At 43.2% G+C, this 12,112-nt stretch overlaps 1 protein-coding gene across 1 annotated transcript in view; it reads left to right on the plus strand.

Moving 5' to 3' along the window:
• Positions 1 to 2,136: 2,136 nt before the first annotated feature.
• The window catches only part of LOC120397257 (collagen alpha-6(VI) chain-like), a 75,592-nt gene continuing 65,616 nt past the window's right edge, over positions 2,137 to 12,112 (plus strand). Inside the window, 3 exon segments of the mRNA XM_039522963.1 lie at positions 2,137 to 2,312; positions 4,378 to 4,493; positions 7,638 to 7,805. Of these exon segments, the coding sequence (XP_039378897.1) occupies positions 2,137 to 2,312; positions 4,378 to 4,493; positions 7,638 to 7,805 (460 nt within the window).

The raw sequence follows: 12,112 nt of genomic DNA on the forward strand, positions 1-12,112 counted from the left end.
TGCATCACTCAGTGCAGAAATTGTAAGGTATGTGTGCAATAGCTCATATCGGCTTACAAGGCAGGTGTGTGTGAGTGGGCTGGGGGAGGGTGGGATTTGGACCCATTCTGGGCACCACCAAAAATTATACAAACCTGCCACCCCTGGTCATAATGACATATATGGGGCTACTTGCCTGAGTTAAGTAACCAGGCTGTGACCCCTTATCACTTATATTACATAGTGGTCTAAAAATTAACTTTAATTTTAGTTATTCTGTGGTACAGTTTCTGAAGAAATAGTTTGTTTTGGCCTCATTTGCTGGAAAGGAGAAATGTCAGTGGGGATTTCATACCTTTAGCATTCTGACTTTTTCTATTTCTATAAAAATAGATCTACAATACCATGGTTTCTGTATCCAGTTATGAATTTCTTAGGAAATTATGTAAGCTTGTAAAGAGAAGGGCTGGAATCCAATTTCACAAAGCACCAGACTCCACTGCCAATGAAGAAATTCTTAGGAAACAAGAATTTTAACAAATGCAGGCAGAAAAAAACAAGCAATAACTGCAGCATTTGGTTTTAGAGTAAATCAGGAGCTAGGTGAGTGATCATGGAAAGGTTCTACATTAAATATATCCAAATCCAGGTTTCTACTATATCAGAGTTGGCCTAAAATAAAAATAGACTGTAGGAATAATAATAGTAATTACAGTACAGTTGTTTTTATGTAGCACTTAAGGAAGTGTGCTTGAAGTTCTAAAGTATGACCACTTTTTGCCTTCCCACCTCTATTACAATTAAAAACTAGTTTGTGTTATTCTGAATTTTTGGAAGCAATGTCTCCAGGTTTTTTGGCCAGCAATATCTCTATCCACTACCTTCAGATCTTTAAGTAAATATGTACAACCATCATATACCACCATTCTCTCTCAGCACCAAACTTCTCCTCCTCAAACCCTCATTGTCCTCTTAAATTCTTACTGACTCTGGTGACGCTCACAAAACAAATTCAGACCTGCTTTATTCTCACTCTATATCATAAGCCTTTTGTGTATCCATAACATATTTTGGTTCTGGCTTGTATTTTTAATACACAGCTTGTAAGGCGATTAGATAATCTCTGTCCCAGACACATTTGTTATCAAACCAAATTGAGACTGAGCATGAGACTATATCAGATTGATTAGATCTATTGATTAGACTCTGCCTGTTGGTATGCATACTTCCACCTTTTCATGTTCTCTGTATGTATAAATATCCCCTGTCTGTGTGTTCCATTCTATGCATCCGAAGAAGTGAGCTGTAGCCCACGAAAGCTCATGCTTAAATAAATTTGTTAGTCTTTAAGGTGCCACAAGTACTCCTGTTTTTTTTGCGGATACAGACTAACACGGCTGCTACTCTGAAACCTGAAATATATCAGGTGTAGTGTGTTTCCCTACTAGCAATGAATTATTCCATCCTACTCATGCTGTCCCCTGCTATGGCCTCTGCTGCAGCTTTATAGAAACCTAGTTCCAGTGTAAGCCTCTGTTTTGCTTTGAATATGTGTCCGTGTGGATCCTGCATGAGATGCACATGTGCCACATCTGTGCAAAATCAGTCTTTGGAATGGCCATATCTATTAAGGCCACTCATGTGGCCTGTGCCGCCTCATGTTCCTGTTTGATGGCATAAAGAGCAGAGCTGCCATGAGCCCCTCTCAGTTCTCTCTTACCCCTTGTGGCTGGGAGATAGAATCCAGCAGTGTCTGACCTGCAGTTTCTAGAAGAATTTATTTTCCTCTAAACAGATCTTTGATCCAGTTGGACTTAATAAAGATACTGACTAATTCAACAAATCCCCTATATAGTGGAGTCTAGTGCTTCATGCCAACTACCATGTCTAATGGCAGACTCTAAGCCATCCAGATTTAAACCTTGTCCATCTTGTGACAGACTCATCCCACGCAGATGGGCTCAGCAGGCAGAAGAGCTAGCTGAATGAGAGTCGCATTCCAGATGGATGCTCAGTTTCTTGCTGCTTTTCCTCCAGGAACTATAAGTCCAGAGACTCATCTGAAGCTGCATCTATGAGACAATCTGTGAGGGTCACCTGAGACCTGGAGAACTGGCAGGTGCCAAACTGGAGAGACCCCTCAAGCAGGCACCCCACATGTGGGTCCAGCTGCAAGAAGTCAAAAAGGGCAGTGAAGACACTGACAGTAGTAGCCCCAGTATCCATAGCCTTGGCACTGACAACCTCAGCTTTGACCCCAAGGACGACAGACCTGGTGCTGAAGACAGAGCACAAGCAAAAACTTGGCTACAGGCACCACTGCAGATCACATGGTAATGGAGGACCTAAACACCAGTTTTCCAGAGACAAACCCTCCAAATTGTCTGTGTCAACTTCTAGAGATAGAAGTTTAACTGCCAATGTAGCACAGAGAAAGGGTGGCCAGGTATCAACCATGACAATGACATTGTCAACCTTACATGTGCCAATGCAGGCACAGGAGTTTGAACCTACCATTGTCCCACAATATATACTGGCTAAAAAGTCTGTATCCCAACCAGAGGCATCCTCCACACCAAGACCACAGCTGGCAACAGCTCCCTCTGCACTGAGGTCTTACTGCCCTAGAGAATCAGCATTTGAAGAAATATACTCTTCAATGCCCTCACCAAGACACTTGTTGTCACCAACATCAAGCCAAGATTCATCCACCTGTGGTCAGGAGGAAACACCACTGGAGGCTTCTTGTTCTGGGACTCATCACAGACAAGGCTCAAGTGACAGTGGGCTGGCTAATACCCATACAACATGTCACTGTTGGTCCTATTGGCTATACTGGGAACCACCATCACACATGCCTCAGTCAAATCCCCCTCCCACCTGTCATGGAAGAGGAAGAGATCTTGCTCCCTAGCAGCATCGCTAGCCAGGCCTCCCATGCCAGACCCAAGATCAGGCCTCTGCATATAGATTGAGGCAACACTGGAGGAACCTCAGCAATCTCCTCGTCTGCTGACAGTCTTCATCTTCATCAGATGAATCAGTGGCACAGGCACCTGATACCTTAAAAGTGTTCCAGGACCTTTTAACCCAGATCACTGAGACCATGAACATCCGTGAACCAGGGGAAGTCCCATGAGCTCATCAATATCCTGAGCTCATCAACCCTAGATAGGGCTGCCCAAGGAGGTAATCTAGGACTGCATCAAAAAGGGTATACTCGAGCCAGTGAAGAGACCTTGGGAAACCACAGCCACTCTTCCTAGGGTACCAGGTAGCAACTGTGAAAAAAACGGGACAGGGGGTGGGGGGTAATAGGTGCCTATATAAGAAAAAGTCTCCATGGATGCACTGGATGTGGTTGCCATGTTGCTGGCCACAGCCATCATCATGAGACAGGCCTTCTGGCTTCAAGCGCTGGAATCCCTAGAAAAGAGCAACACACTATAGAGGACCTGCCATTGGGAAAGCTGGAGCTCTTCAGCAGCCAAACAGATGAAGCCCTTCTCTCTCAAAGATTCTAAGGTCACACAGCAATCACTGAGGATTTACACACCATGGCCCTACCCATACAAATACCAGCCCCAACAGAGGAAGAGAGCTCCCTGCTAGCACAAGATTCAACAACTGGATCACTCTCTCAGAAAAAGACCCAGTACTCTGGGAAGCAACAATCTTTCTCCTCTGTTGCAAAAACGGCACCCTCTCAGAGGCAGCTGGTTTGATGGGAATGTTGGGAGCCACACCAGATAAACCTAAGGCTTCCCAACATCTTTTGGAAGCTGCCTTGCACTCTTTCATTGGGCTTGGTCTACAATCACAGCCAACAAATGGGCATTGCACATCCTCCCATCCATTTCTGCTCCTTTCCCCTTATCCAGCCTCCCCTTTCCCATCCCTCTTCATGGACCCTTCTTAGAAGAGCTACTGCCAACATAAGTGGCCTCATTGCTTTATCTAGGAGCCATTGAAAATTACTAGAGGAGTACAAGAGAAGAGGCTTTCATTTCCAATATTTCCTTATTCTGAAGAAAAAAGGGGGTCTCTCTTCTATCCTAGACCTGAGGAGAGTGAATTACATAGGCTGCCTTAGAATCAGGATGGTAATGCTTGCTCCATCATTCAGGCCCGCAGACAGCAATTCCCGAACCCAGGGCCATCCTTAGGGAATGCAGGGCCTGGGATGGAAGTGACAAATCCATCACTTCCGTGACCGACCGTGCTGGCCAATCGTGCTGGCCCATGGGGCCCCCCAAAGCGCAGGGCCCAGAGCCGTCGTGCAGACCTAGGAGCCCTGCAGCCTATCCAGGAAATTTAAAAGGACCCGGGGCCTCTGGGCCCTTTTAAAACTCCCAGGCCCCTGGGAAATTGTCCCCTTTGACCCCCCGCTGTTGGCAGGCTTGCCATCATTCCATCTCTTCAAGCTCAAGACTGGTTTGTGACCCTCAACTTAGATGTTGCATATTTCCACATAACCATCCACTTGTCCCACATTCAGTCAATATCAATAGAAGGTATTGCCTTTCAGATTTTCCATAGCACCAAGGGTCTTCACAAAATACTTACACAAGGTGGTGACACACCTGAAGATAATTACATCCACATCTACCTTATCTCTAGAGAATGCAAAACTTCAGAGTTGATGTGCCAAGTCAGAGCCCAGCATAGACATAGAGGGGCCTCAACTTTATCATATGAAGTAAAGGACAGTAGTCACTCCAGAAAGAGGAGTTGCTGGAGGAAGAGGGGCATTGCAGGATCCCCAGGATTTGTCAGTGTGGAAGCCATATAAAATTGTCATTGGCTATGCATGGCTCATATTTAAACATTTACCTTTTATTGGACCAATTTCTGTTGGTGAAAGAGACAAACTCTTGAGCTACACCCATCTTTTCTTCAGGATTCAGTTGAGGTAGAACTTTGACATTTTTGTCAAAGGAGTTAATGTGTGTCTCTCCGAATGCCGGAAACATGATTTTATATTATATCAGGAAGTGGTTGGATACAAGTGTGTATGTGTAAATGCTAGGGTGTTTTCACATCACATTTATCTATATCTTCTGTGAGGTAAATACAATGGTAAATCGGCAACACAATTCATAAAGAATTAGCTGTGAAGCATTCATACTAGTCATGGAAATTTTACAGCTAATTTCAGCTCTGGAAAAGGACTTGATACATTATTTAAAAGACTGGCTTCACAAAAATGTTTTCAGAAGACAAAGAGGTGGAATCAGGTGACAAAGCATTTGCTTTGTCCTGTTTATGATATTCACATTCCAAGAAAATCCCTGAAGGAGGGGCAAAAATTAACGTGAAACAGAAGGAGCAAAAGTGTATGTGAAGGAGAGACTCACTCATACATCAATGTACAGGGGTTCTGTGTCATCTTTAAAATTTTGTAAGAAATAAACATTTATAATGGAGACTTCCCTCTAGCCATATAGACAGCATGAGACACCTAGAGTACAGAACATTTCTTCTAACGAACGTGCTTTCCATTGGTCAAGAGTATTGAATTTCATTTATACATATTTTGTCATATTCATTTACTCAAAGTAAACATTCTAGGAACCTAATATTATGGATACTGTGCTTTTTAAAAAAATGATTTTGTCATGAAGGTAATTACTATATATTTTAAGACCGATACATTATAAAATAGTCAAATATAAGAGAGAGCACTATTAAAGAGAGTTTTAGGTTGATAAAGGTGTATATTTGGTTTCTAATTTAAATGCCATTACTTCACTCTTCTCTCTACTCAGTCATTTTTTTATTCTGAACTGTTCTCATTAACTCAGTAGGTGATTGGTGGTGGTTGAAATTGGAAAAGGAAAAATTACTGTAATGCTCAGTGCTTCAACACCTCTTATTATCTCTAACCAGAGTTCTCTGTGTCTATCGGTTTTCTCAGGGTGCAGAAGGAAGGGACAGTGAAGCTTTGAGTTTATTCAGTAGTATCACTAGTTTTCTCTTTGAAACATTCAAGGCCAGATCCTGCCTTATCCTGCTGGTAAAAAGTGGACTTAAGGCTGCCCTAGATGGGCACCTGAGGATTCCCTTCTTTATGGGGAAATCTTCAACTGGCATTGCTGGGGTGACACTATGTCGCCCTCCTACCTTGGCACAAGGTACCAGCTCCAGCAATCTGCAGCTGGTGTAAAAGCCTATAGGGGGTTAAAAGCCAACATAATTAAGAGCAACTCTGGGCTGCTCTATGTTGCACTAGAGGCAGGAGTGAACTCCAGCAACCCTAGGGATTGTGGCTTAAAGCCACTTTTGCCTTCCCTATCCCCAGATGTACGGAGCAGACCGCCCAGCAGGGATGCCAGATAAAGGAGGATTTCAAACATGTTTTATAATTTTGAGCATATTTCCTAATATGAAAAACTTGGCAACACAGATAACGGAGATGAGAGGTTGCCCATAAATCATGACAAAGTGCTGTATTCCTTGGAAAACATGTAAGAACAAAAGAGGGCCAGATAATCCAGTTATGAGTATTTAAAAATCCCAGGAAGCCCTCAATGCTTTGTCTAACTTTTACTAACATGTCTTGCTCTTTGCCGGGCACCACCAAACAACAGTGGTTTTCCTCTAATTGTTTATCTAACATTATTATTTTACACAGAATATGGATCTTACCATAACAGAGTGCAGAGCTGAATTTTTGTAAAGAATGGTTTATAACCTCCCTCATGAGGAATATTTATTATTCTGAATCCAGAATTATCCATCTAGAAACAACATGAAAAAGCTGTAGTAGAGTATTTGTTAATGGACAAATGGTGAGTTTCGCTTTTGTGTTGTGTAGGATTTTTTTTTTAACAACACACGGATGCATACGCCTACAGTGTTCAGAGAAAATTTTGGATGAAAATCAGAGGCCACACTCATAGAGGAATGCACTGTGTGTGGTTGGTTTTGAATTTTCCTGTTCCATAGGCGGGACAAAATTTAGACCTTTATAAATTTTTCAGAGAAAATCAGAACAAGACCCCACCCCAGACTAGGCAGGCAGTCAGGGCACTCACCTGAGATGGGGGGAATCTAGGTTCAAATTCCAGGGCAGGGTCTCCCACATGAGTGTTCTAACCATGTGGCTAGAGTTCTGTCCTGGACATGAAATACCTTCCTGGCAAAATTTTTGTCAAAACTGGTGCATTCCTGCAAAAAGTTTAGATTTCAAGAAATCAGCATTTTCTGATTAGACCTGTTTTGTCAAAAAAAATTCTGACCCGCTCTACTCCTGGGCACATTTATCTGTATCTTCTGTGAGGTAAATACAACAGTAAATTAGCAACACAATTTACAAAGAATTAGCTGTGAAGCATTCATACTGGTCATGGAAGTTTTACAGCTAATTTCAGCTCTGGAAAAGGACCCGTACATTATTTAAGAGACTGGCTTCACAAAAATGTTTTCAGAAGACAAAGAGGTGGAATCAGGTGACAAAGCATTTGCTTTGTCCTGTTTATGATATTCACATGCCAAGAAAATCCCTGAAGGAGGGGCAAAAATTAATGTGACGCAGAAGGAGCAAAAGTGTATGTGACGCAGAGACTCACTCACTCTACTGCCTGTATGCCACCAGCCTTAAGATGTCTTTTACCTTTGATATTCCTGTTAGTGTTACATCCATTTCTGATATATAGCTTTTGTTCACATCCTTAAGAATATCTCCCAGGATGGACATAGCCCATTGGTTTTGACTTCTAAAGCTATCATTTTCATAGGGGCCGCTAATTCCATGCCCGTGACACCAGCAGAACCAGAGCAGTTCCTCTGTGTTGGAATGGAGGTGAAGTTTCAGGACCCTAGAGGTAAGTTGTTTGGAGAGGGATCAGACTGGAGGAGAATTTGAGGCACAGTTGATGGATGCACCACTTTACATATCTGTCACCTTTTTCCTTCTTTCCCTTTCATCATGTGGAAGAGAGATGGGGACTAGCACAGATATGAGGCTGCATTGGCAACTGTAGAATAGCTCCATTAGCAGTAGTGTGGGATTCGTTGCCCGCCTGGTCCTTCTGCAGAGACAATGGACACTCCATTACCTCAGTTGATGGGCTGTAGCTGGGAATGGCCATCAGTGATTGTGCTGTAAAGTTACAAACTCCCTCAAATTCAAAGGTTATAGGAAAGATGTACACAAAAGCAATATGATTCAGAAAGATGGGTGTTTTTTATCTTACATTGTAGATGGCTGGAAAGTTAGAACATTCTAAGTAAGAAGAAATAAACAACTCTCCATGGTTCTAGCATGAAAATAGGTTGACAGTTATCCCTATTCTCCTCACTGTTCCATAAATTGATTCATTGCTGGGGATCACCAGATCAAAGTCTGGGTGTTTGCTGTCAAGTATACCTGGTATTGTTCCCATATTTATTTTTAAAGAAACATAAGAATTCCATTGTTTTCATAAACTTGAAGATGCACTCAAGGTCTGGTCTTTTAAAGTGGTAAGTGCCTTAGGATCAGGTTCTTGAGGGACCATGTTCTATCTCATTCTTCAGTTCAGTTGGGCTTTTTGCTGGTTGGTAAGAAGTGTGAGCTCTTTGTGTAACACTTTTATTTCAATTCCTAAACTGTACTGCAAGAATTGTGTGTGTTTCAATGAGACTATACTTTCCATACTGCTTTTGCGGGCAGGGCTGGCCTTACCATGAGGCGAACTGAGGAGGCCGCCTCAGGTGCCAGACTGTGGGGGTGGTGAGGGCGGGGAGGAGAGGCGCCTCTAGAACCCAGAGTGTAGAAAATTGTGTCTCCTGCTGGTGCATATTTATTCTCTCTGCTCTAGATGCACAGAGATGGTGAGTGCTGTGCTGGAGGAAGGAGGGCACAAGAGACATAACAGGCAGGCAGGAGAAAAGGTGAGAGGGAATAACAGAAAGCAGCAGGAGCTGCAGGGAGAGAGAGGAGGAGGAGCTTCTTATGTACCTCTCTAGCACCCCCAGGAGCCTGGACCAATTAACACCAGCTTCTCAGGGAGCTTCCTGTTTCCTGCTGCTTCCCTGAATCCACTTGAAGAGAACAGCCAGTCAACTGAAGTAGTAGGAGCCATTTAGCCCCTTAAGATGCTGATATCTTCCCTCACTCAGGCCCTGATACCAGCCTGCTTATTTGACCCCTTCAATTGAGCGTTGAGAGCCACTATAGCTGGCACAGAACAGCAGTCATGAGTGAAAGAAGAAAACGCCCCTCTGGGGCAGCATTCAGAAAAAGCAAGCAAGCAAAGGAAGCTTTTCTGTCTAAGCAGGGAGGAGTTCTCCTGAGATATATAGACACAAATGTTCACTGTGAGCCTTCCAGCCCCAGTGAGGATGTGAGTGGTGAGGAGATGCCTGATCTTCCAGTTAGTCAGAGTGCAGGTGACCTCTCAGCTACTGCAGCATCCATATCTCCATCTCAAATGGATGTAACCATGCACATTCCTGAAGAAAAGTGTAGATCAGAGAAGAGTGTGGTGGAGGTGCAAGAAACAACTGCTGCTGAGTTTAGTTCCTTAAGTCTAGATGATCCAGGACTGTCGACCCACTTGAGCAGTAGTCTGAGGAACTTCCTTGTACTGCATGGGCCACAGCAAGTGAAAAATTTCATGTTCTCCAAAGACAATGAAAATAGAAGTTTCCATCCAACACATTACTTATGTGAAATCCTCAATGGTGACAAAGTGGAGAGGCCATGGCTTATGTACTCAAAGACCCAGAATGCTGCATACTGTTTTTGTTGCAAACTCTTCAGTCTAATGGTCCAGTCACATTGAGTTCTACAGGAACAAAGGACTGGAAAAATCTGGTTAGAAATCTGGCATGCCATGAGAAGGCAGCAAATCACCAGAGAGCATTCCATAAGTGGAAAGGGCTTGAGATGAGACTAAAGTTAAAGGCCACCATAGATGATCAGCATCAAGAGAAGATTGCATCAGAGTCTCTTTATTGGCAAAATGTTCTGAAAAGGCTCATTGCCATTGTGAGAATGCTTGCTACCCACAACCTAGCACTGTGTGGCACTTCAGATCAACTGTATATGCCAAACAATGGAAATTTCCTTAAGATTGTGGAGCTGATGGCTGAGTTTGATGCTGTACTCCAGGAGCATCTAAGAAGAGTCACCACCCAAGAAATGTACACACACCACTACCTTGGAAAAACAATTCAAAATAAAATCATACAGTTACTGGCAACAAAAGTCAAACAGAAGATTGTGGAAGATCTGAAGTCAGCAAGATATTACTCTGTTATTCTGGACTGCACACCTGACATCAGCTGTATGGAACAAATGACTTTAATTGTGTGTTTTGTAAAAACAACAGAACTTAGTGAAAATGTCCCTGCAATGGTGACTGTCAGAGAGCATTTTCTAGAATTTATTGACATTGATGATACTTCAGGAGCTGGTATGACAAATGTGCTTCTTAAAACGCTGGACGATATGGGAATTGCGATAGCTGACATGAGAGGTCAGGGCTACGATAATGGTGCCAACATGAGAGGAAAAAACAGAGGAGTGCAGACATGGATCCGAGAGTTAAACCCTCGAGCTTTTTTTGTCTCATGCAGTTCTCATTCATTGAACTTGGTGGTCAGTGATGTAGCATCAGCTTCTAGTGAGGCTGCTGAATTTTTTAATGTAATTCAAAGAAAGCATCTATGTATTTTTCTCTGCATCAACTCATCGATGGCAAATTTTGAAGCAACAGCTGGGAACATCCTCTCTGACACTGAAACCACTGAGTGTCACAAAATGGGAAAGGGATAGCTCAGTGGTTTGAGCATTGGCCTATCAAACCCACGGTTGTAAGCTCAATCCTTGAGCAAGCCACATGGGGATTGGCCCTGCTTTGAGGAGGGGGGTTGGACTAGATGACCTCCTGGGGTTGGAGGTTCCTTCCAACCCTATGATTCTATAACCCTGCCAAGACTCTTCCTTGAAATTCTTTGCACATCAGTTAGAATTAGGGAAAAACTGGATCCTAGCCAAGGCTCTAACACATCTAATGTGGTGGTTGATGAAGCACTTAAACCAGAATTCTCAAGGGTGGACATTAATGGTGTGTTCTTTGCTTTCTGGGCACTCAGCTAGTGACACATAAAGCCTGATTTTTTTCAGAGGTGCCAAGCATCTATCCCTCCCAGTTTTACACAGGAAAATTTTAGTTTAAGTGACTTGCCCAACATTGCACATGAAGTCTGTAGCGGAGCCAGAGAGGTTTGCCTGAGTCCCAGTTCAGTGCCTTAACACTACTGATCTTTTTCTTGTAAACCTCTCACTCCCTTGCACACATCTTACAATTTCTGCACTGAATGAAGCAGGGGTCCAACAACTTATATCAGCTTACAAGGCAGGTGTGTGTGGGTGGATGGGGGAGGTTGGGATTTGAACCCATTCTGGGCACCACCAAAAATGATACAAACCTGCCACCCCTAGTCATAATGACATAGATAGGGCTACTTGCCTGAGTTAAGTAACCAGGCTGTGACCCCTTATCACTTATACTACATAGTGTTCTAAAAATTAACTTTAATTTTAGTTATTCTCTGCAGGGCTGGCTCCAGACCCCAGCGCACCAAGTGCGCGCTTGGGGTGGCATTTTGCTGGGAGGGTGGCAGGCGGCTCTGGCGGACCTCCTGCAGGCATGACTGCGGAGGGTCCACTGGTCCCGCAGCTCCAGTGGACCTCCCACAGAAATGGGAATTCCTAGAGCCGCCCCTGATTCTGTGGTACAGTTTCTGAAGAAATAGTTTGTTTTGGCCTCATTTGCTGGAAAGGAGAAATGTCAGTGGGGATTTCATAGCTTTAGCATTCTGACTTTTTCTATTTCTATAAAAATAGATCTACAATAACATATGATTTCTGTATCCAGTTATGAATTTCTTAGGAAATTATGTAAGCTTGTAAAGAGAAGGGCTGGAATCCAATTTCACAAAGCACCAGACTCCACTGCCAATGAAGAAATTCTTAGGAAACAAGAATTTTAACAAATGCAGGCAGAAAAAAACAAGCAATAACTGCAGCATTTGGTTTTAGAGTAAATCAGGAGATAGGTGAGTGATCGTGGAAGGGTTCTACATTAAATATATCCAAATCCAGGTTTCTACTATATCAGAGTTGGCCTAAAATAAAAAT

Source organism: Mauremys reevesii, linkage group 2 (genome assembly GCF_016161935.1).
Source record: "Mauremys reevesii isolate NIE-2019 linkage group 2, ASM1616193v1, whole genome shotgun sequence".
Taxonomy (NCBI): Eukaryota; Metazoa; Chordata; order Testudines; family Geoemydidae; genus Mauremys; species Mauremys reevesii.